Source organism: Ornithodoros turicata, chromosome 8 (assembly GCF_037126465.1).
Source record: "Ornithodoros turicata isolate Travis chromosome 8, ASM3712646v1, whole genome shotgun sequence".
In the NCBI taxonomy this organism is placed as follows: domain Eukaryota; kingdom Metazoa; phylum Arthropoda; class Arachnida; order Ixodida; family Argasidae; genus Ornithodoros; species Ornithodoros turicata.
In genome coordinates, this window is record NC_088208.1 from 30,098,265 (window position 1) to 30,122,173 (window position 23,909).

General features: G+C 45.5%; 2 protein-coding genes across 7 annotated transcripts in view; one reads left to right on the plus strand and one right to left on the minus strand.

Moving 5' to 3' along the window:
* Positions 1-1,213: 1,213 nt before the first annotated feature.
* On the plus strand, positions 1,214-2,035 carry LOC135366916 (histone H1-delta-like). The gene has a single exon (XM_064599907.1). The coding sequence runs from the start codon at positions 1,291-1,293 to the stop codon at positions 1,885-1,887; it is 597 nt and encodes a 198-aa protein (XP_064455977.1). The 5' UTR covers positions 1,214-1,290; the 3' UTR covers positions 1,888-2,035.
* A 274-nt stretch (positions 2,036-2,309) lies between these two features.
* Positions 2,310-23,909, minus strand: part of LOC135366914 (rap guanine nucleotide exchange factor 4-like) — a 334,286-nt gene continuing 312,686 nt past the window's right edge. For 5 of the 6 annotated variants that reach the window (XM_064599901.1, XM_064599903.1, XM_064599906.1 and 2 more), the window contains 19 exons: positions 23,267-23,450; positions 22,685-22,830; positions 20,010-20,086; positions 17,382-17,449; positions 16,383-16,461; positions 14,445-14,554; positions 13,041-13,126; positions 12,842-12,977; positions 12,583-12,727; positions 12,411-12,508; positions 12,175-12,314; positions 10,607-10,753; positions 10,429-10,526; positions 8,930-9,055; positions 8,650-8,828; positions 7,938-8,232; positions 7,799-7,853; positions 7,133-7,187; positions 2,310-6,492 (listed from right to left, as the gene is read on the minus strand). In XM_064599901.1, coding sequence (XP_064455971.1) covers positions 6,420-6,492; positions 7,133-7,187; positions 7,799-7,853; positions 7,938-8,232; positions 8,650-8,828; positions 8,930-9,055; positions 10,429-10,526; positions 10,607-10,753; positions 12,175-12,314; positions 12,411-12,508; positions 12,583-12,727; positions 12,842-12,977; positions 13,041-13,126; positions 14,445-14,554; positions 16,383-16,461; positions 17,382-17,449; positions 20,010-20,086; positions 22,685-22,830; positions 23,267-23,450 — 2,297 coding nt within the window. In that variant the 3' untranslated portion in view covers positions 2,310-6,419. The remainder of the gene's footprint in view (positions 6,493-7,132; positions 7,188-7,798; positions 7,854-7,937; positions 8,233-8,649; positions 8,829-8,929; positions 9,056-10,428; positions 10,527-10,606; positions 10,754-12,174; positions 12,315-12,410; positions 12,509-12,582; positions 12,728-12,841; positions 12,978-13,040; positions 13,127-14,444; positions 14,555-16,382; positions 16,462-17,381; positions 17,450-20,009; positions 20,087-22,684; positions 22,831-23,266; positions 23,451-23,909) is intronic. The other variant, XM_064599902.1, reaches the window with a different exon arrangement.

Here is a 23,909-nt window from a genome sequence, read left to right on the forward strand (position 1 = left end):
GCCGTGCTCTGTAGCTCTACGAACGAGCAGTGACGAGAACGGTGGGCGGGTGTGTGCCCAAAAGCATGCACTGGCGAAGCTACTGAGGATGCCACTGAGAAATTTCCTCAGCGTCTGTGCAAGCGAACTCTGACCTCAAAAAGTTGATCCCAAATGTCTCTGCCTTTATTCGTAGAGGTATTTTAGGAGCCACCGAATAAAAGACAGCAGTGAACTACTGGTGTATGGCCACTAAAAAAAAAAAAAGGAAACATCACATGACCAACATCAGCCGTTTTGTAACAAGAAGGCGTGAATACTAAACCACAAAGTTTGCTCTTTTAGGATGGTCTGCATCCTCTCAGAGTGCACGGTACAAATAGTACAGGGTACAAATACAGCGAATTCAGGCAGCTCACACATATTCAACCATTCCTCGGTTACGCCAATGTGAACTGTACCTCCTTTTACGCGTATACACATATAAAATCTTGTATATTCTATGACATTACATTTGGATTCATTGAAACACGCTTGAAACAACACGGCACCACTTGAATGCCCATACAAGCGAGGTCGGCGGGCTACATCGATGTACGATGATTCTTAAAAAGGGACCGAACAAAGACGCTCACAACTTAACCCATGACGGCGAACACTATTGCAGATGACTAATACATCGTTACAAGTTCACAAAAACGAAGTATTTTACTGAAATTGTAAAAAAATTACTCTGTACCGACGAGTAGCCTGAGACGCAAACATGGCGGCGCTCTCGCAGATTGTGCTTCCCTACTTGAGTTCAAAGTGCTTATACCTCGAGCGAAATGCGCAGGAAACCTGATTTTTGCATGGAAATGTTAGAGGGATCATTATAGTTTATGAATATAATAAAAATATTCGTTTAGGCATTCACGCAATCGAGTTATATCTCTGTAACTGCGACCTCGCGAAAATCTCCACGCATAAGCCGTACGGAAAAACTAAAGTTTGACAAACTTGCTATGTCTGCAGGGCAATGAAAGATTTTGGGTTTACGCACAAATCTTCCATCTACAATCCAACACAATTTCCGTATCAAAACACCGAGGCGTTACTTCACAGCGATCGAGTTTCTTCGCGAGACAAGCACAATCTGAAACACTCGCACAGTTTCCCGCGGCTGATCGGAGCGGACGTTTGTTGTGGTCTCCTCGGCGGTCCGCTAGGGGCGTATATAAGCGTCGCTCCGCCGCTCTCTTTCATGCAGTTCATCCTGAGCTCTCATACTCACCGTTTCGTCGCTGTTCCGGAGTCTTACTCGCCGTCATCATGTCCGAGACTGAAGTCGCCAAGGCCCCAGCTACCCCGAAGGCCAAGGGCCGCAAGTCTGCTGGTGCCAAGAAGGACAAGAAGCCCGCAAACCACCCCAAATACACGGACATGGTGAAGAAAGCCGTCGCTGCACTCAAGGAACGTGGAGGGTCTTCCCGGCAAGCCATCCACAAGTACATCATGGCCAACTTCGACGTCGGCAAGGACTCCAAAGTGGTCAACACTCACCTCAAGCTGGCTCTCAAGCGCGCTGTGGAGTCTGGTCTGCTGAAACACGCCAAGGGTACGGGAGCTTCCGGATCTTTCCGCCTGGCTGACAAGGCAAGTGGATCAGCTGAGAAGAAGCCGAAGAAGGCACCCGCCGCCAAGAAAGCTGCGAAGCCAAAGAAGGCAGCGTCTCCCAAGAAGAAGGCCGCCCCCAAGAAGGAAAAGAAGGCTGCTTCACCCAAGAAAGCCGCCAGCAAGCCGAAGGCAACGAAAGCAGCGGCCAAGCCCAAAGCTGCCGCCAAGCCAAAGACTCCCAAGAAGGCAAAATCTCCCAAGAAGCCCAAGGCGAAGAAGGCTCCCGCCAAGAAAGCAGCCGCAAAGAAGTAAAACTTCGATGTGAGTCATGAACTGTACATAGATCCATTGTGTAACGACTTATCTACCCAAGAGGCTGGCCTCCTTGTACATAGCTATCATCATCATCTCTGTACATATAGAATAGGAACAGCACTTCCAATAAACTCTTGGAAGTATACTTCATGCTTCTGGTCTTTATTTACATTTGATGCGGTCCGTGAATTTGCACAGATTTGGTTTCTTGTAGAGACCATGGTTTGTGGGTTGTAAAATTTGGCCACGTGGCCTTATCTGTAGTGACATGGTGCATAGATTTGAGGAGCGCGTTCAACCTCTGAAGTATTAAAAGTTAAATTGACATTCGTGCAGAACTAGATGAAACCTTTGGTGAAGTACTGAATGTGTGGTGCCATGGTGGGGTGAATCATTGTGTCAGGTTTGAAAGGACAAGCTTATTCTTTGTGGCATCAAAACTGATGGGTTTTTATTTACAAGTACTTGCATACAAATACCGGAACAGAGTGTACAGCGAGATTATACACATGTGTACAAGTACCTTCATAAATTTTCTGAAAAGAATGTTTAAATAATGTATGCACATGTTATAAATTACATTATGTGGACAAGTATATACACTGTCACTTCAAAGTACACCTTAACAATACCCTTTGTCATAAACTGACTAGCAGAGAAGAAATTTAGGGAAGTGACATTTTGGGTGTGTAATATTTTAGATGCCGATGACATCTTGTCGTAACTTGCGCAATTAAAATTATGGGGTTGGTATGATGAATTGGTATCTGGGTACGACACAAGGTAAAAATATTGTGGGTGAATACTCTGTGGGCTGGATGTTTAAAAACTAGATGTGTTATATCTTGCTACGCTATGTATAGAAAAATGGTTTCTGTTCACCTCTTAATGTGTGGAATGCTTCGTACAAACCGCACAGGTTTTAAGGAAATCACCCGACTTTATATTTTTCTGTAGATCAAGGATGAGAATGTAAACAGCACTAACACTTGCGAGTCATGATGCAGTGAAACAGTCACGTCCAGTGTAGGGATTAAAATCTGTAAAAAAACCCCAGTGGCGGGCAGAAGAGAACACAGCACTGACAAGCAAGCTGTCTTTTTCTTATACCCAGCACTGAGGAGGTTTCATGGTTTTCACCAATTTTGATTACATGTATGACCAACCTGCTCAACTTTTAACTCTCTTCAATATAGGAAGAAATTTTAGATTGGTTGGCAGCTGTCATATCTTTGGCATGTTCTGTCTGTCTGGTATTGTGATGTGTGTGTGTGTATCTGTCTCTAGTCTGTCTGGCTCTGTCTGGTATTCAGTCTGGTAACCGTGGTTAGCGCTGTCCGTGTGACAAGTGTATTAGTGGCTTTGCGTGCACCCGTCTATTTATATGAATTGCTGAAATTTTCACAAGCTCTGGACTAATGTGGACTAAGTGGAACGTGAATATCTATATTTACCTCAGCTCACGTCTGCTGGTAAGGTGTTTCGGAGACACGATGTATTGATTGCCTAAAACAGCCAAATTCCAGCACCAAATGGTGGAAGAATGGAATGATATGTCTGTTCTGTAGAGACACAACTTGTTGGTCTTGTCAAATTGAATTTTGTGAGCCCTAAGCTCCGACAGACGAGCTGTTCGTGTGTCAGTGCGCAACAAAAGCTTAGTTTTTCGGATGTGGTATAAGAATAAGCGTGATGTTCTCAATTTTTCTGCGGGTCGTTCGGCTCATAAAAAGTAACAATGATCCAGTGGAATTTTTTTTTTCAAGGACAGAGCACATCTTGTTCTTGCAAGTAGGCTGTATACAGTTTGGTTGGAAATGCTGTGACCATTTGATCAACTTTGTGAGGCATTTCATGAGGGTTTCACTGTATCATAAAACAGCTTTGGTACGGGTTACAGTTGATTGTGGTCAACTGAAATAGTGCTTGAAGAAGTGCACTAGGTATTCTGGTAGGAAACTTGGTGGACAATTGCCTCAATGCAGAAAACAATACAAGGACAAATGGTAAAGTTCTGTCTCGTAAAAATCATTATTTGATGTAAGAGGACGTCAATCAGTTTTTGATGTAGGAGAAAGTTAATCACATTGCATAGATCAGTGTTCTCTTGTCTCTGTTACAACTGATATATTGCTAGTCTGAGGTGCATCAAAAGGGATCATTCACTGCATACGAGGATGGTGACAACAAAATGATGTGAGCACTATGAATGGTCAACACACTGTCAACTGTCAACACAATGTGTACAGGTCACACTCATTTGCACTTTCGTGCTCTGTATGCAATGCGATTTCTGCAATGCGGCTTGTACACGAATTACACTGACACAAGCACATGAGCAAACAAGCGGTTTTAGGAGTACCACAAAATAACTTCATTAATCATGTCTGACAGTAGCTTCTTTGGCTCATAGTAGCTCATGATATACATGATTACAAATTACCCCCCCGGAACGTGTGCATATACTAATGTACAGGTCACTCAATATTAAAACTAAAGACTCTACTAACAAAAATCGAAACTATAATTGTATTAATGTTTTTATATAAATATAGAACAATATTTGCAATTCACAAACGTAACATTGCACGTATGCATGAAGTGTATGCACCAACTATACAAATGAGTTTAGGACACATAAATGAATATGAATGATGTAAAAACATGAAAATTTAAGACTAGGCAGTCTGTTACTCTGTCGTGTAGTCTATTAGAAAATGAACTATACTTAACTATAGTGCTGTACTTAGTTTAACAGAACACACACAGTTAAGGCTAGCTGATATGCACGGTCAGTTGCAGAAATGCGTGAGAGAGAGAGCTGACCTTACCGGTATTGTTCCCCTTCATGTTCGTTTTACATGTACATATTTTTATATCTCTTCTTTAACAGCTTTAACACATCTTAAATGGTGATGAACTTTCCTGAAGTTACAGATTGTTCCCACATTGAACACTTTTGTGACCGTTTGAGATTAGAATAGATATATACAGCCTGCCACTATTATAAGTGCCAGTAATGATGAGTATAATTATTTTGTAGCGCACTGTAATACCTCCATCAGACAGGCACACATACGGCTTTTAAGGTTACGGCATTCAGGAAAGGCCATAGCTGAAATACGGCCTTAAACCCTGGGAGACTGTATCTGTGAAGGCGTTTTGCCGATGATGTCTACACCGATAAACACATCTGCGAAAGTTGAAGGGAATGTAGTGAAATCCCATTCGCTCTCACTATGAGCACTCGAAAACAATGTTTGGTTTGCACTTAGCCAATTTATAAAAACAATAACAGCAGATGATATTTGTTTTGAAGTGATTTCGATGTTTTGTCGTGCGCGCGCAGTTTTGGATGCAGACGACAGAGTGCAGTGGTTCGAGGGTGTCACTACGAACTGACGAGACATAACGAGAAGCAGAGTGCAAAGATTCACCAGATGAACTCAAGGTGTTGAGCGCGAAAGACGTTGGCGGAACATTACGTCTCATAGAGACATTTTATTTCGAATTGAAGGAATTGTGCACCACCTTGTTCGTGGCGTTTGGGAACGAGGCTTTGACAGTTTCGGGGGAACGCCGTAAACTGTCTTGCGGGAACTCCATCGCCCTTACATCTCAGTTTGATCGCAAAGGCCGTATGTCTGACCGTCTAGCAAGAAGTTAATGTCCGTATGCACTTAAGGTCGTAACCGTTAAGGCCGTTAAGTGTGCCCGTCTGACAGGGGGTATTACTTGCTAAAATAACAGTGCAACATTTAGATTTATATTTCCTCCTATTTATATTTGAAATGATTTCCTCCTGAGCCAAAACGCTCCCTGACCATGAAAGAAAACCATCGTAGCTTCCGAACGGTGACCTATAGCCTGCTTATATATATATATTAACATACAAGATAGAAAGCTTCAACCAAACACACATGTATCGAACAAGAACAGCGACCTCCTCCTAGCTGTAATGAACTGTAGTTAAAATATGTGTAAGACGGACGACAGTTTAGAAATGTCAGGTACAGAAACTCCGCGGAAAGGAGCTTTGTTCATGAGGATGTGTTCCTCATGCAATGTCAAGAAACCACATGTTACAGGTGGGAATGCTCAAGGTAAACGTGTCTAAAATAGAATTGGTGGACTGTGGAAAGATAACAATTCCATATTCAAAATTGAACACTTAACACTGTTGGGAAACTGAGGCCTGAGCCTTACTTCGCGTCTTGTCTATCTTTATAGGCAGTTGGGATGGTGAGTTACAAAAAGGTGTAAGCCATGGAACACATTTCCCTCCATATAACTCCCTCCGGCATAACCTTATCGGCTGTCTTCGCCACTTCGGTCCTTCATGGGTCCTCTCTTTTCCTCTTTGTAGCCTAACGAGGTGAAGTTGCTCGAAGAATTCTCGCGCTTGCTCCAGCACGGAGTGGATTCACCTCAAGTGCAACTTGCTGAAGGGCTCCGACACTTAAGTGTTCACAGCACTTAGCAGGGCACGATTCAGCTTGCAAATATTCAAGTTCTGCAAGAGCACCACTTCATGGCCGTCGTGGTTCCAAAGCATGAGAGAGTTGGGTCAGTCTCCTTTGATTGTCGATCACCTTTAGAGTTCTGGTAAAGAAGCAACGTGAATGACAAAAGTCAGTGAGTGAGAAATAAAACTGGAATGTAGAACTCGACATAGCAAAGCGAAAAGGGAGGGGGGAAATGTGGCTTTTGGGATCGTAAAGGTTCCAGACCCCTGACTTAGCAGGACATGCCTTCTGGTAGCAAGGGTCAAACTGGGTCAGGATGTGAATGGAAAGACTATATTTGTAAGATAACGACTCCCCAGAGCAATATGCTACTATTGCAATATGGCAGCAAATACCACAGACAGGGACCTACTATTACTACCATCGTTCTAGATACATTGCTCCACACCCTCCTTTTTGAGGTTTGTTGGAATAAATCCCTGCTGTGTCTGAGAAAGTGCTTCTGTTCGTTTTTCCTTGTCTCTATCTCTGTTTTTTTTGCCATCATCACGCAGCAGGTAATTTGCGCACTCTCCTTTTTATTGGTCAGAATAACACTGGTTTGGCCAAACTGTTCCCAGTATTTGATATCAGGACAGGGGTGGCAAACTATCATGCATTAAAGTGTTTGGGCGAGCTCAAAGTAATGCAGAGACGATGAGATTTGCCATCTAGCGCATCATTGGATAAGCAGGGAATGACCGTACATATACATCGAATATAGAAGAGAATCGTACCTGATATATTCTCTCACGTCTTGCTGGACCTTGCTAGGAGGTGGTGGTTCAAGGGCTGTAAGAAACAATGAAAGCAATATAATTTCTTCTCAGGTATTATGTGGTAGCAAATATTGGAATTAAACACTCCAGTCATCGTCACTGAAATGAAGTGTTGTTGTGCATGTGGAACAGAAAGAACTGTAGAACACAGACGGAAGATAAAATATGTCTTCTGTACGGGGGCAGCGTACATACAGCTTGGGCCAAAAGTTCACGGAACAGCAGGGTATCGCATTTCTCCGTTGCACTGACACCCTAACAACTCGGGAGCGGACACAGGTACTCAGAGACAGATAGAACAGCCGGCCACCTGTTACTTATTCAATCTCTTCCTGGTAGCTAGCAAAGGACTACTTCGATGAAGAAATACGCCGGTGCTGTATTTGTAAATTCTTGTCCCAAGCAGTGCATACACCACAAAATGGCTGATTTGCGCACTATTTTGGCACAGGTAAGCCAACAGACATGGTTGCGAGCAAGAGAGGATAACAAATGTACAAAGCATATATGATGCAATATTTTACCAAACCATATTTAAAACAGATATATTTATTCTGCAAGATTTTGCAGTAGTATTTTACTAGCACTGCTTGTTGAGACTAGGTAGAGCAGTTCTACACTTACTCAGTCTTTGTTTCCTGGAATGTCTCAAAGAACGTAGCGTCTGACCGATCATGTGCTGTAGAAAGAAAGAAAGCCATATGTGTTACACACTGCTCATGCACAACAGCACAGGGGCAGAACAACAGAGTAGGATGCTCACCATTTTTTCAAAGTTCACCAAGCCATCAATGTAAGTCTTATTCCCTTCATGGCAAAAGGTCATATCCTTGAGTAGCAACGGCATGAACGGTACGAGGGGGGGAGTGATCTTGGAGACTGCGAGCCTGTAACGGCGGTGGTTTCTCGACGGGTCGATCAGGGTCTCGAACTCGGCGAACGTCCTCTTCAACTTTCCTGGCAGCCGCTCCCAGGTCTGGCTCAATCTGCTCACCGCAACGTTGCTCAGGCCCATCACGATCGCAAAAAATGCGTTGAAATTCTGGTACTCCCGGCAGCTGAAACGAGGCGACGCGCGAAACATTAAAACGAGCGTGCTACGCTTTTGGGCGAACACCGATAATTAGAGCCTGAAGTTTTCGAGGAAATATTTTTTTTCTAAATTTGGGGAGTAAAAATGGGGGTGGAAAAACTTCCAGTACGATACATTCGGGGAGAAATCGGCGTGATTTACTCAAACTAACTGAACTGGTTCGGTACAACTGGTGACGTAACTGCCAAACAAGTTAGTGTGCATTTCTACACCTCAGCCTCAGTGAGGGAAATTTGCCGGGTAAAAATCGGGTTTCACCCTAAAGAGGCAACCTTCAATTCGGGGGTGCGAATTCGGGGAAGAATCGGGTTAAACCCTAAGACTTCAGGCTCTACCAATAATGCAGAATGTTTGTCTCCGTTTAACTGCACTCCGTACTTACTGGGCAGCAATTTTTATGAACTTTCTGAGTAGCTGAACTCTCCTGCTTAGCGAAGTGGCCAGGCACATTTCAGTCACAACCCAGAATTGAACCTCGTTAAATCTTCTTTGGAACACGTCGAGATTCGACATAATTTTGCGGAACTGATGCCTGCCAAACACTTGATATATAAGCTCGTACTGTAAAAGAGAACGAAACGGCAGATGTTAGCAACCGCCGGAGCCTTCGAGACATGGCAACATAGACCACGGGCATCAAGAACAGCAGAAATCAGTATTACCTCGTGAATGCAGGAAAATAGGTACCAGTCATAGAGCGACATATGATAAGCAATATCATGAGAACTGAGTGTCTCGAGAAGAGCTCCTGTTCCCTCCACTGGGCCTTCCTGCTCTGCTAGTGGTGTCTGAAATCATAATTGTATACATTTATCTCTAACTTTCCATACCTTGAGCTTCTGCGCTTTTGCAGCAGGTACTGTCGCCCTCATTTCTAACCAATCTCTCATAGGTATGGGCTCCGATAAGTGCTTGGCTGGCAGTCAGAGAAAAGCAGCACTGGACTTGTCGAGGGATGACTCTATGTTTGTTGTGTACTGCTCTCTCTTAATATTAAACAGTGTGTCACAGCACCGTCCCCAACAACACCGAATATCCTCTGGATGTCCTAACGAATTCGTACGTCCGACGGACATCTGAGGGATATCCATCGGACGTACGAATTCGTTAGGGCATTATTCGTACATTCAGAGCATATTCAGTGTTGTTGGGGATATAGTTGACATTTTTGCTCCCAACATGAGTCTGTCGATAACAATTATGTGGACACATTTTCCTCATTCACAAATAATGTTATTACCTGTTGTTACCCACTGTGTATTACTATGTACACTTTTTTTCTATTACTTGCTATTAATGTAGTTCTATTAGGTATGTTACGTTTTGAGGTGCACAAATCAGAGGGCCATTTGGGCTGTTTTGGGGCACCATGGCAAAAAATAAAAATTTTTATTATTATTATTATACTCAAATATAAACACACACACACGAAGTACGACCAAATGCATTGGCTTGAATCTTGGGAAATGCCACTGACTAATAGCCTAATTTTCCTGCAACCCCAGTACTACCTCTTTCATTGCCTTCTAATGCAGCATTTGTCAGAGCCAGATCAACTGGAATTGAATGGAATGGGAGATTGGCTAGAAGTGGCTTACTTAAGACAGGCTTAAGGCTCGTCACTGGGCCAGGTGGGCCAGTGAGTAGAGCCCAGCACGGCCCGGTGACTTGGCGAATAGAGCCTGGCATAGCATTTCTAGCTGTGCCTTACATGTTTCTAGCGCTTATCAAACAAATTAATAAGTACATTTATGTCAAAAGAAGACGTGGCCACAAAACTGGCGGTTTAACACCGCAGCAGCACGAGACCAAATTAAATCCAGAAAGCATGTGGGCTAATGTGTTATATGAGTTGTGTATATGCATTATATATATGCGTTATATATGAACTAATGGTCCTGTATTTTGTGGAATTAGCTGCGTGAGCCGGTTGAGCCAGACTCTCGGAAACATTTTGTCGGCCCGGGCCCGGTCCAGAGCACACAGCCAATAAGAAGCCCGGCCCTGGTCAGGTCGGTCCCGTGCAGGGCTTTATTCTGAATCTGCTGAATTAGCTGTATACTTTGTCCTACTGCTAGTGCAGCCGGTAGGATAGTAGTACAAATAAATGAATAAATAAATAAGCGACAGCTACAGTCCTTCACTGGATAGAACAGCTTACCAGTGCATCGAGGTGATCCGCAGGAGAGATGAACACTCTTCCGTTGATACTGAGTCCTGTGGGTACGCTCACTTCAGAGTCTTTGAATGATATCCTCTCTATCATGAGAAGGCAGTGCTTGACACACACATAACCATCTACCGATTCACTGTGGAAGAAGGTCAACCGATCAACTTACCACCCGAGGATTTCACCTCCACTAAGATCAGGTCATCTTTCAAACTCAGTTTCTCCGCCGCATTCCTCTTGATGTACTCTGCTGTAGCATTGATTGGAGTTTTGAGTGTGGTGTATGTGTGGTCAGCACAGTACACTCTGAAGACAACTGGAAAATGAATGAAAAATTTCAGAAAACCCGAAAATTAAGAACACTATGTATATACCAGCCACTTTGCTTATTACTACTTTGTTTGACTTTAGTAACTACTTGATGTCCTGAGGAATAAATTACAGGACCAGGGGACTAGAATGGCGAGCTATCTTTGTCACTCTTAATTCACAGATGATAGTGGTGCTGATTTTTATGGGGTGGTCTTTGGTTGGTTCATTAGCTGAACATCACTGACTCATCACTATGCAGTGAAATCTACATGTTATAGGAGTGCCAAAAGACAAAGTGAAAGAAAAGTTATGTTTGCGATTCGCTGCAAAAGGAGGGCGTACGCTTTTCACTTACAATTAAAATATATGCAAAGTATCAAATTACAGTGCAGCCCCTGTTCTCAACCTCTCAGATGAAATTCTAATTGGCAGTTAACTCTGATTGTAGTAGTAGGAGAACATCTGATTTAATAGTGCACGTTCATCCTCCATGTTAATAATAATAATAAAAAAAAGAACACCATGAGCATTGCACTCCTCCTCCTCCATGTTAAAAAAAAAAAAAAAGTAACGAGCATTGCAATCCCTTGCCCCTGCCCATCATGGAAAAATTAAAAATACAACAGCAAAAAATGTTGCGGCACGATACATGTACAGCGGCTAACTTCGCCTTCAGCGATGTTCCGACGGAGGCAACTTCGTATCATTGAAACGGTTTGTGAACACTACCACCTCCCATTAACCGGTTTGAGCCGCCGTAGTTGCCTTCCAGGGAGGCTAGGTTTGTTCAGTGTAGAGATAAATTGGTGGGTAAAGATAAGTAACCGGAACGCTCCTATTGAAAAGCGCTGCGTACTGTGCTGCCCGCTGAACAATAGACATGTACCGATTATTTTTCTCTGCGCATCAAGTTATCTCTGCACTGGGTCAACTTAGCCTCCCGGAGCTGAATCCAAACTGAATTATGGTCGACTCTGAACTGAATCTCTAACATTTTCAGTTCAACTCTTTGATCCTGCATATGAAACCCTGGATCCAAACAGCCTTGCACAAGCAGAGTGACGACAGGCAAGTGAGCCGGTGATTATGTGAAGCGGGCAACATTTCTTGCGTCTCGGGAAAAAAATATACGGAGACAACACACAGAGAGTCTCTGCATCCTATTTGTCATTTATGTTGTCTCCGTATATTTTCTCCTCAGACAAAGAGGAAATGTTGCTCGCTTGTTGCAAGAACGTTGAGGGAATTCTTCCAACGCCGTCCTCTGTAGCTTTGGGAGTGTCTACGAAAGAGCACCGTCGAGGACTGTAGCCTGGGCCCGAAGCACTATGGAGGCTTCTGAGGACAACGTTCGGGAATTTCCTCAACGTTTGTGCAGGTGGGCCCTGGTTGTGTACTGAGAGTTTTGCAAGACAGAAGACCTACTTTCATCGTTTGGCTTGATCGGTCTGTGAACTTCTACTGTTTCATCCGACGTTGTGCTTCCTGCCGACAGATGACGAATTTGTCCATATGGGCTCACTTTCCACTTCTGCGGTGCCGCGGCTTCATTTTCCCGAATGTATCTGAACGAAAATAATGTGTTCATGCCTCTACATATAAAAACCGACAAAATCATGGTGACTTATGCAGAGGTGTGTATAACAGTGAACACATCTTACTTTTCTTGCATATCCATTATCCTGGACATTGTTCTTAGTTCATCTTGAAGGCAACCGGGGTACCTAGTGCTGTCGTCCTTTACAGATTTCAGGAGTTCCTGCGGAAGTAGCAAATATGTTTGCCAACAGCACTAAAAGCAGCCTAGGTGCTCAAGGAAGAGCATGTGCTTACCTCTACGTAGGCTTGGATTGTTGGATCTTCAAAAAATGATTCTCGTACGGTAGTAACCCAGCTGTTTGTAAATAGCACCACCCTCCTCTTATTGGCCAAGATAAACTCTTTCTCCTGCCGGGAGTTTGCAACATCGATACGATAGGTGACAAAGAGTTAAGGCGTTTCAGCTTCAATCTGTGAGAAATGTTTCGGCATAGTCATTGCAGCATAACAATTAAAGAGCAACACTGAAGCAATGATACGGCTGAAAGGATATTGTTTCATAAGTTCTGGACACAGCTGATGGCTGGGCATGAATATGACATGGGTAAGAAGAAAGTCTTCCAAGAAAGTATCTGTGGTGGAAAAGTCGTGTTTGTGAGTTGGCATGAACTGCTTCATGAAATGAGGTGCTGAAAGGGGAACAGAGATTTTTTCTCTATGAAAACAAAAAAACACTATTAGGTAAGCGTTACCTGAACATTCTTCTGTTCTGCTGTCTATTCTTGTTTCTAGCAAATGTTCCAGCATCTTCTGAGGCGTTCCCGCCATTACCATGTACCTGCATTGCAATGACAAAAAATTGTGAGCACAAACAACAGATAACAGAGGCCCACACGCGCGACACTGTTGCCTTTGGCGCACTGCAAGTGCGCTTCACCTCATCCCACTAAATTATGGTGAGCCAACTTTACAGGCAGTCACGTGACGTCAGCGGAAAACGGCGACCGCATGCGACCACGAAAATCGTCCCTAACAAGGCACGGCGCGAACGTTTCCGCGACGTTTCCCGCCCCGCAAAGCGGTTGGCATGTACACTGCGCACTTAGAAGTGGTACTGAATACGATACTACGCCAATCGCTGTCATCCACTCGGGCTTCCTGCAGTATTCTGTTCTTGCGCGCAATATGGCGCCCGCCAGCGCGCTGCGCGCCAAAGGCACGCGCAAGTATATTTATACGCCGCGACTTATTAATGACGGCTATGTTCATTTCATCTATTCAGTGGGGACAGTAAGTTCAAACGAAGCGGACAGTTTTTCATTATATTTGAATGCGAAAAAACAATAACAACAACAACGTACGCGTACCGCAACTTCTGCGATGTGGCGCCGACAGATATATGATGAATTCGCGATGAGATCCACGGTGAACGTTATACACCTTACGTAAGTTATGTCACGTGAAGCTTATACCACCAAAGCAAAGCTAGGTGAATGTCATTTCGGTGAACACTAACGTTGCACAGTTCAACGTATTCCGAAACCTGCGATACGGATCGGGGGCGTCCATATCATAAGGACGCCCCCACGGAAGATTTCTATGGGGGCGTCACACTTCCGAAACATACAGTGAACCCTCGTTATTACGACCATGGTCGTTCCCGTAAACTTTGGTCATAATGCGGAATTGTCATATTAACAGGGGAGGGGGGGGATTTGCAGAGGTTTCACTGCGTTGTTTCCCAGGAGTATGGTCGTAAAACGCGTATTGTCAGATTATCGGGGGTCATATTAACGAGGGTTCACTGTACTTGCAATTTATTTGCCGTGACGCGAAATTGCTCTAGTAAGGAGTGTCATTTCGTGACAGATATCCTTTGCACTGATTGCTATTGATGAGAGAATGCTGATATAATGCTGTTACGAACACTCGTTATTACGAAACAACTTTACTCAAAACCTTCAATGCGTGAAATACAAATATCGCCAGACAACCGTATGTATTTCTATTAATTATTGACCGAACTGGGAAGCCCCAACACGTACAAGACGCATCTATAATTTCCGTACATAGGTCTTCTGTGACTCGGCTAGAGCTGAGTAGAGCCGACAGACTCCACGAAAAGGATCGTACACCAGAGTGCGAAGAGTACTTACTTGTAATGAGAATGTGCTCCATTGCTGTTTCGAGCATCTGTGGGAATCTTCTGTAGGACTAAGACATCTTGGCCGTGCTCTTTTAACCTCACCGTGTTGGCTTCCACATCCTGAAGGGAAAAATGTTTCATGCGAATGGCGTGAGAAAAATTATTTCGCCAAAGAGCCACAGTCTCGCGAACGACCCTTTGTAAGTGCTGCGGGGCACCGTGCAACTGAGTCACGTACCCAGCCATCGCGACGTCGCACGCACTGCTTCTTCGAGACGGACACTGCATGCAGAGCTGTGAGCGCATGGGAACAGGGATGACATGTGCCACTCAGAAAAAGGGGGCCGCGGACTTCTTTATGAGAGCCTTTTTTTTTTTTACTTTTTCTCTCTCTTTTTTTTATGAAAACTATTGTACTAAGCTGGTGCGAAGACATCCTTCGGAAGTGACATTTTGCCAGTTTGGACTAGTTTTTTACGACTTTCTTTCACTTTCATGTTCACGAAGTCGCACATCCCGAACCTAAAGGTTCGTCACAAACGCATTTTAGGGCATCACGCGGACTTCGTAGTAGCAGCTCGTCCCGTTAAAGAGGTTGTGACATTTCGCTCCAAGTTGTGCCAAGTAAATGTGAGGTACACTTATTTGCACCAATCTGAATGTGCGGCCGCAAAGCCGCGCGCAGATGTTGCCATATTCGTCGAACTCAAGCATTTGTTGAAATGTTGTTGCTTTCTACGGTTTGTGCGTTCATTCGTTCCAGGTGTCGTTTAAATCCAAAATCCAAGTCTAAAAAAAAATTTTTTTTTCCAGTTACTCATACGCAACTTCGTAGCAAAGCGGCCGCTGTCTCGTTGACTCCTCGAAAAACACGCGACGCGCGAGAATATAGTCGACAGATCATCGGCGTACACTCCCTGCGTGCATCCGAAAACTTTTTTCCCTCCTTCGAGGTCACACTCATCGACGCACGCGGAGCGCGCGCGTCGCGAAATCGTCGGAAAAGCGCCCTATGCGTTTCGGCCATTTGGCTGTAACGTCACGTATATGCGCGTTTCGTTTCACCCTGAACATGCTTGTGCGGGACAACGGAAAATAAACGGGCAAGTATCCCATACAATTGCAATGACAGTTGTTCTGGTCACATTAAGGATAAATCTACTTCCCTCCATTCTACCGTCTAACACATATATTACGAACAAACAACGTCGTCCTTTCTCGGAATGCTCGCGGAAGAATCATCGTTCTAGATATCTGGTAGCGGAAACCACAATCCTATTTAAGCGTACTGGACTACACACACTTACTGAAAAAAAAAAAAAAAAAATGAAAAAAAAAAAAAACGGCTTCAACACATAACACGCCGAAGGCCAATCATTGCATACAATGATAACGCGCTCACTCCCCATTCGTGGAACGCTAGCAAATTCGGGACGTTGCGTCTTTCCGAGACAGTTATCATAACCGCATAAAAGCGACCAGCTTTCAACAAATCAGGCGAGAGAAAGGACGTGATTCGGGATTACGGTCGGTAGGAGCGCGTCGGGCGGTAAAGTTCTCTACCTTTTTTCCAACCAACCAAAATACTATTAAAAGAAATACTAATAAATAGAAATACTATTAAAAGAAAACAAAAACCCTTTTACAGATACCCTTTTACACATGATACTTTTACACATCCTTCCTGATAACAACGATTTAAGCGTAAAAAATAAAAATAAAAAAAAGAACCAAACCTTGGGCGTCCACGTGCCGCGACACCACAGCCTAGCGAGCACGGTAAGCATGAGGGGCAAAATCGAAGGGGGCAATCATCCACGCGACTCATGGCCCACGCGCACCGAGCGAAAGCGCGTTCTCGACCTATGTGTCTATGCGGAATCGGGCTTTCGAGGCCCGCACCAAACCAACGTGACACACATGCGCACCAGAGCGAAGGTCCACTTACGCGAAGGATGCGGTTGAAGTCCTCTTTGTCCACGCGCAGAAAGTGACAGTTGTCCTCCCGAGTGACTATCGTGGCCGCCCTGAAGAACGAGAAAAGAAAGAAAATCAACGCGCTTGCACGTTTCTCAATCAGCTCTGCCTTCGCAGAAGTCACAACGTGTAAGAGACCCCGTCGTTTTAATGTGGGGCATATACGAGTGTGTTACGGTCGGATAAATTATCGGAACACAATGTCTCTCTTCTTGGCAGGAGGAAAGCTGCGCCATTAAGAAAAGAAGAAAAAGGAAAAAATAACAAAAATGCTTCCTCGAAGTCCTTGAGGCACGTTCAATAGGGCCCCTTATTTTCACCCCGGTAAATGTTGAGAGCATGCACGCGAGGAAAGCGTGCATTTTTTCTTTAATGCCATTTACTGACTCCAAGGTTATGTTCGGGTTAAAGAAATTCTGCTGATTTGGATTCCATGTTGACACAGTGAGGCAATTGTTGCTATGTATGCAGGTGGGTTTTCCTCACAGCCCATCACGTAAACGTTATAACTCGCAAGCATCAAGTTTGGCAACCTATCAGCATCATTCACGAGCCATCGTTCACCAATCATTCACCACCCACTTCCAAACACATCACTCGACTTCAACATCACATCATTCTCCACGACGTGATGGCGAATGATGGTCCGTGATGGCCATCCAGATTGACGCCTGGCAGTGCACAGAACAAGTTTTATCAATGACGAAAATCCCAAAGGCTAGGGAACAAAAAGGGAACGCACACGTACGCAAGTCTCAGACACAACTGTGTGTGTCGCCATTTTGTTACCAAGTCTCGCGGGGTTTTCGTCATGGATATATGCCGCCAGCTCGCTCGCTTTTTATAAAGTTTTTTTTTTTCCTTGTGCGCAACCTGTCGTAGAAAAGAATAGGTTGATAGTCTGTGCATGATGATTTGGTTAAACAAGGACGGGGGGAAGGTGCGAACGACACTGCAAAACATACTCTACCTGGGGGCGTCATTGACGAGAGCCAGCTTGCCAAAGTCGTCGCCTTCGTGTAGCGTGCAAACCACTCCCTGTGGTAAGTGAAGTCAAATTGTTAACTATGAACACGCACTGTTAAGCTCGGCGTAAGATCGGTAGCGTGTGCTACCTTACGTTCAACATGCACGTACTCAATACCATACAACAGTTAAACGGCGAAAATAACTGCTATGCAAATAGCTCGAGGAAAATCAATAGCATTCTATTTGGGGACACGTCAAGGATGAACGACGGGCAGCCTAACTTCCGCCTTTAGTCTCGTTAGCTTCACGGGAAACGGTGCGGCCGAACTTCTCACAGTGCCTACTGGTCCATAACTATCGTTATAGCTTCCCATCGCCAGTTTGTGGTGACGGAGGAAGAGGCTAGACGGAGACAGGTTCATCGCTCTGCTGACTTGGACACTTACAAAATCACGCAAAAACATCCACACGTATGCTTACAGTACCGTACATGGCAGAGACACAACTATATCCGATAACGATAGAGAGTTTCAGTCAGGGCATCAAACCGAATTTTTTTTTCCGGTTCGGGTCCAGATATAATGGTTCGGTTCCCTCTCTGCTCCAGGAGGACACACATATCGGTTCCGAACCGGTTCAAGATGCTCTAAACCGGTTCCGAACTGGTTCATTGCACAGGGTCCTAAAATAAACGGTAGGAAAGTTCCGAGAGCTTTATTTCGCTTCGCATGTCCTATAGCTGGCCGCAGACGTGTGACAAGAACCCTTGTCCACGGGAGAACGAAACTACAGAGCGCGGTGGTCCGACGGTGTCTCCATCGATGCGGGCGTCCAGCTATGCATCTCCGCTTGTATTGGAGACTCGGGTTGCAGAAAATGCCGCATGAACCGGTCACTTTTGGAACAGGTCGGGGCACTTAGGGCATAGGCTTGAGGGACCGTGGTATAGGTCAGACGAAAAACGGTCAGTCTCCAGCTCTCGATGCTTTGAAACCAGTTTTGAAACGCTAACGGAAATTTTCTCAATCGGTTCGGTTCCGGTTCAGCTCCAAGATGGCGGCGGCCTTTTCGGTTCAGCCTGTTTTTAGTACGTTGGAAGGTGTTCACGATAACATTTTCGAAAACAAAGCTAAGCTTCTTTTTGTCGTATCGTTTTCGTAGAATTCTTCCGATGCAGTAAAACTCACTAACAGCGAGTTTCATTACATTGTAGAGACTTCACGAAAACGGTATCAAATCCGAGCTTAGCTTTGTGATTTCACCCGGTTCAAAGAAAGAGAGCGATTGGCTTATCACATTGTCGAGACCGTTATCGTAAACATTTTCCAATCTACTTAAACTCGCTGTTAGTGGAAATCATGATACATATAAGAAAATCATGATATATAGGAAAATCACGATATATAGGACGTCGTCATACCAAACGTTTCGCCTGGAGCGGAGTGTAGGAAAGCCACTCAAAATCCGAGTCGACGCACGGCATATCTGCGCGCTGCTGCCTTCTAATCCGCACAAGATCGAGTTTCACCATGTCCATTAACCATATACAGCGAATACGTGTTCTCTCCTCGTTCTCAATTGGTCTCGCACTTCACACCAAATAACTGAACGCGAACATCGTGCACTGGTTTATAAACGCTCTCCTTGCGCAAAAGCCGATACGAGCGCCAAGTAAACACGGGGAAAGAACCCTGTCACAAAGAGGTCTATATCTCCAAGGGCAGATGTGTGTACGCGAGTGACGAGATAGGACCCGAAGGCTCCGCCCGCTCGTTTGTTCGAGAGATGTACCTGCAAAACCAGGGGCGGATCCGGGATTTTTCTGAGGGGGCGGGGGGGGGGGGGTTCAGCTTTGGCTAGCATGGTAGTTAAACTAAACATTATGTGAAGACAGAAATTGAGGGGGGGTCAGGACATCCTGACCCCCCCCCCCCCTTCTTGATCCGCCCCTGCCTGTAATCGTTGCAAAAGCACACCGCGTGCCTCTACTGATTAAGAGCATTTATCTCCGCAATGAACAATGGTACAATGGCAAAGACAAAGGATAAGCCGATGATTTAACAGAAGCGAGCGGAGGAACTGCAAATGTTTAGATATGTACGGGAAGTCCTAGTAATGACAGGTGCACCCCGTGACGATCGGGACAATACAGGAGTGTAGTGTGCAAAGAATCGTCTGTCACAACGCTATAGGTTGACGGAAGACAGGTTAAACCAACGTAGCGCCGACCTCTGAATGCACGTCACAACAATGGCGAGAGCGGTATACGTATATGCTCTGGAAACACACTTTGCGTAACAATGATACGAACAACTAAAAAGAATGAGACTACAAACCAGAATGACGATTCACCCCATCGTACAAAACGCCATCTTTCGTCAGATGAGCATGCATGTTTACATGACCCTGTGCTCGCAGTCGTTTGTTACGAAACAAGCACGTTTTGTAATATGCACGGCGCGTGATATGATGCGTGCGAACAACAAGAGTGACACAGCTGAAAGTGAAACGTCAACCGTATCGACGCTTGCCAACGTTGCTTGTCGTTCACTCACTTTACTCACAAAACATTCTCCGTCCCGACTCTCGGTGTTCACATAGACACTCGATGCACACTCAAGCTGCTTACCTTCCCATAGATGACTACGTTGACGGATCCCCTGAAGATGATGTACCAAGACTTGCCCTCGTCGCCCTGATTGAACACTGCAAACGACGACGGGCGCTGCATTAGTTCAGTCGCTATACGCCCGGATGTTCATTCTGACTAAAAGGCTGCCTTGGTGGAAGCGTTCACGAACCGATAAGCTACACTCTATCGCCGCTCAACAGCAGGGAGATAACAAAAGGCCACCGTTAAGCAAAGAGTGACCCCATGTCGAACAAGCGTTTGGACGTCACACGTCTGACGGATCCCCACACGGGTAAGTGTGACCTCCGAACAAAAGCATGGCAATATGGGGCAGGGTCGTCATAGCATGCCGTGCCTGTTGGGATACGTTTTAACGTCTGAGTCTTATGGTGAGTCTTGCCCTGTGACTTATGGCCAGATAAGCGATGACTGTACCGGGCTAATCTTGGGCATTTCCGGATTTTGGGCAATCGCGGACCTCGGCGATGTTCAGAGACGCGAGGACTGCAGTGGTAATCGCCCTGATTCGTTGTTTGGTCACTTTACAATGGATGTAACGTTTGAAGAAACAGTTATCTTTGTACTCTGCAATGTGCTCGTTGCCTGTAGGGTCTCAGCATAGCAGACGACAGCTGTTTCCCCATGATCCGCAGAAAAGGGTTCCCGCAGCAATTAACTGTTGAGCCAAAATACATAAAGAGGCACTCCAGCATTAGTAGCTAATGTCCGCGGAGCTCGTAGCAACAGTGGAACAAATCTGCCCGTTCACTCAATCACTGCACCCTCTCTCTCTCACATACACAAAATGTGTTGTCAACAAACAGTGCCGATAAATTAAAGCTATTTGCATGACAGACAAAAATAAATCCACATTAACACTCACAGTGGCCGAACACCGAATTATCCGTTCCGCTGCACACATCCGAACTGAACGTTACGTCTGGATCGCAGTCTCCTGGTACTGTCGTTCCGTTCAACGCCATCCCAAATGAAAGTCAGATTCTTCTCCGTCTAACCCGTCAGAGAGCAACGAGCGAATCTTTTCGCGAAATGTCTGCCTACTCAAATTACCAGGAGCATCGCAACGCTATAGCTAGCGCTTGAACTACAACACATGGCTGTCTATGAGATCCGCGAACTTTTAATTTTTCTGAGAGGCAGCAGCTTCTTTTGTAGCTTCGCTGCTTGCGCTCTGCGGCGTCGAAATATTTATTTTCCTCGCTCTATAGCTCACATCTGGCTTCAATGTGCGGGCACTTTATACATTCTTCACGCGAAACAGTTCGGACGCTAACCTTTGTCAGCGTGGAAAAGTACGGCGTGCATGCAAGCAACGCATTCAAACGACTGACAAAAAGGGCATTCATGAACAGCGGCGAGTTTGAAGCCGAGAAAAGTGAATTGTACAGTTCTCACGCGGGAGCCTGAATTCCTTCCCATCGATTATGAACCCAGATAACGGGCTAAGTGAAAAGAGCCAAACGAAAGTAGTGTCTGAATGGTTTGCGCGAACACGTAGCGACCAGGCAACGCTGTGTCTCCATGGGAAGTTCGTATTGATGGATAGCAGCAACAGCGATACGAAGGCACCGCATAAAGTGAAGTGTGCGCACGAGCGAGATTTCCCAGAATACTCCAGAGGAAAGCTTTCTGCAATACGTCATCGCTATCTGTTGGCACGTGACGTCATGCCTTTTTGTGCTCTCTTAACTGTGGGGAATATGCTGTGTATACCGTAGCACAGTGGTTCACAAAACTGTGGGTTGCAACTCACAAAATAAAAATAATAAAATATGCACGCCGTGTTCGCTGTCCTGCGTTACCAGGACTCCATGCAGTGGCAGCTGACCAAGGGGGTTTCTCATAAATGCACTTGCACGCGGGGTACGCGACGCTTTCGTCGTGAGGTCCACTCACTCCCACTAAAAGCCACAGCGTCTGCGTCTATCGCGGACGCCCGGCCGTCACGGCGCACCGCGTAGTAGCGTCTTCTCGAATTAGAACGGACGTTGAAAAGCTCCGTTTCGCGTGCGTTGTCGGTGAGCGAGCACGCAGCAAGCCAGCTTTGACTAGGCTGACCTCTCCTATATAATTCCTCATAACGAAAGAAAGAAAGTAAGTTAGCAGATCACGGCGCCGTATTTGCACAGGATTAAGCGTTCGTTCGTTCGTTCGTGGTTGTGGTTTCAGAGTCTTGCGTGCATCATCCAGATGTTTAATGATGGAACGATTTCTGACCGGTGTCAAACGAAAATCATCTCTGGAATCTGAAAGCACAAGAGCTCCTGCCGTGGTGCAAGACTTTTTGGCCCAGAAAACTCACTCTGAATGCAGCGCTCCAATAAAATGTAAGTGTATCGTTTTGGCTGACGTTCACGCGCTGAGATCGGGAGTCGTGCGGCATCGCGACGATGGAAACCGGAGGGAGGGGGGTGACGAGGTCGTCTGTATTTTTATGGGCCGCGGGGCGGTGAAGTTTGGGAACCACTGCCGTAGCAGACAAGAATCGATGCTGTCGTCTGCTATGCCCGCTGTACGTCACTCTGTGGCCTTGGGACAGTTTTTTGCCCGTTCTTCCACCAGAATATTCCGCGGAGATGTCCCTCGTGTGAATACAGGTTTACAGTCAACATCAACGCGGGTGGCGGGCGCTACCAGCAAAAGATACTCACATATCGTTCCGCTTTTGGGATGCGACTCGAAGATCATGACCCCGTAGAGTTCTCGCTTGACGCTGTTCGACAGATGAGAGAGTGCCTTAACGTGCAAGAGCTCCTCGTATATGAGGTCCAGATCGTCTAGAGTGCGTTCCAAAGGACTGCAAAGCAATAATGAGCACTATACGCCTCCATTACATGACGATAACGTATTTCAAAGGTCAATCCCTCCGCGCATTTTGTCGATGAAAAGACCGTTCTCTACCAACGTTACGGGCGCTAATTGATGCGTCGTAGTATTGAAGAAAGTAATATCAATTCAGGCCCTCGTAACCCTCTTCATTAGGAAGCCAAAACGAGGACCGAGAAAGAAGTGGCTACATATTAATATGAACATCGCCTGTCTACACCTGCGCTGCTTTTCATTTATGCATGCGTTTCACGAGGACTACTCGACAGTCGTTAATCCCCCAAGTCGTTAATCCATCGGTATTTTCAATCATCTCCCGCTCGTGCATAAAAGTCGCAGCATGGATCCATCGGGGGCACTGTCCTCTTCTCGAATCGGCTGTTGTGATGAGAGAAGATTACACTTACGGCTTTCGCAATATCATGCGAAGCACGGCGTCGGGTGTGAGCTGCATGAGAAGCAGCAGCACGTCTTGCAGTTCACCCTCGGCGTGCAGTCGGTCTTCCGATGTGGGCAACTTGGTCGGTTCCTCTTCATCTTCACGGAAGCGATAGAACAGGTACTTGTCCTTGAACTCGTGCTCGTGTGTCACTGCGTCATTAAACACGTATTAACGGGCGCTATAAAAATGAATGGGCGCCACCATGCGGCTGTACGAAGCGAAATAACGCGCCTCGCGTCAATACGCGTCTCTTTATCGCGATTATCGATGGACGACGCTAAATGACAACTTTGGAATAGGGTACTCTACACTCTTAGAAATGAACTTCACCGCATAGCACGCTCTTAGCCAACCATAAACTCGAATTATATCATTATCTGCCCTGATTTGTTGAAAACGGGAGGCGTACGCCTTTTTGTGACAATTATGAACAGCATAAGTGTCACAAAAAAGGCGTACGCCTCCCGTTTTCAACAAATCAGGGCAGATAACGATATCATTTGAGATGATGGTTGGCTAGGAGAGTCACTGCGCAATGCGCAAAACACTGTTTGGATTCTGGATACGCGCAACACGTACTCATTGACGACCCCTTCTTCCACCGAGAC

Coding starts and splice junctions, on each gene's coding strand:
- LOC135366916 (XM_064599907.1), top strand. CDS start 1,291: ATGTCCGAGACTGAAGTCGCCAAGGCCCCAGCTACCCCGAAGGCCAAG.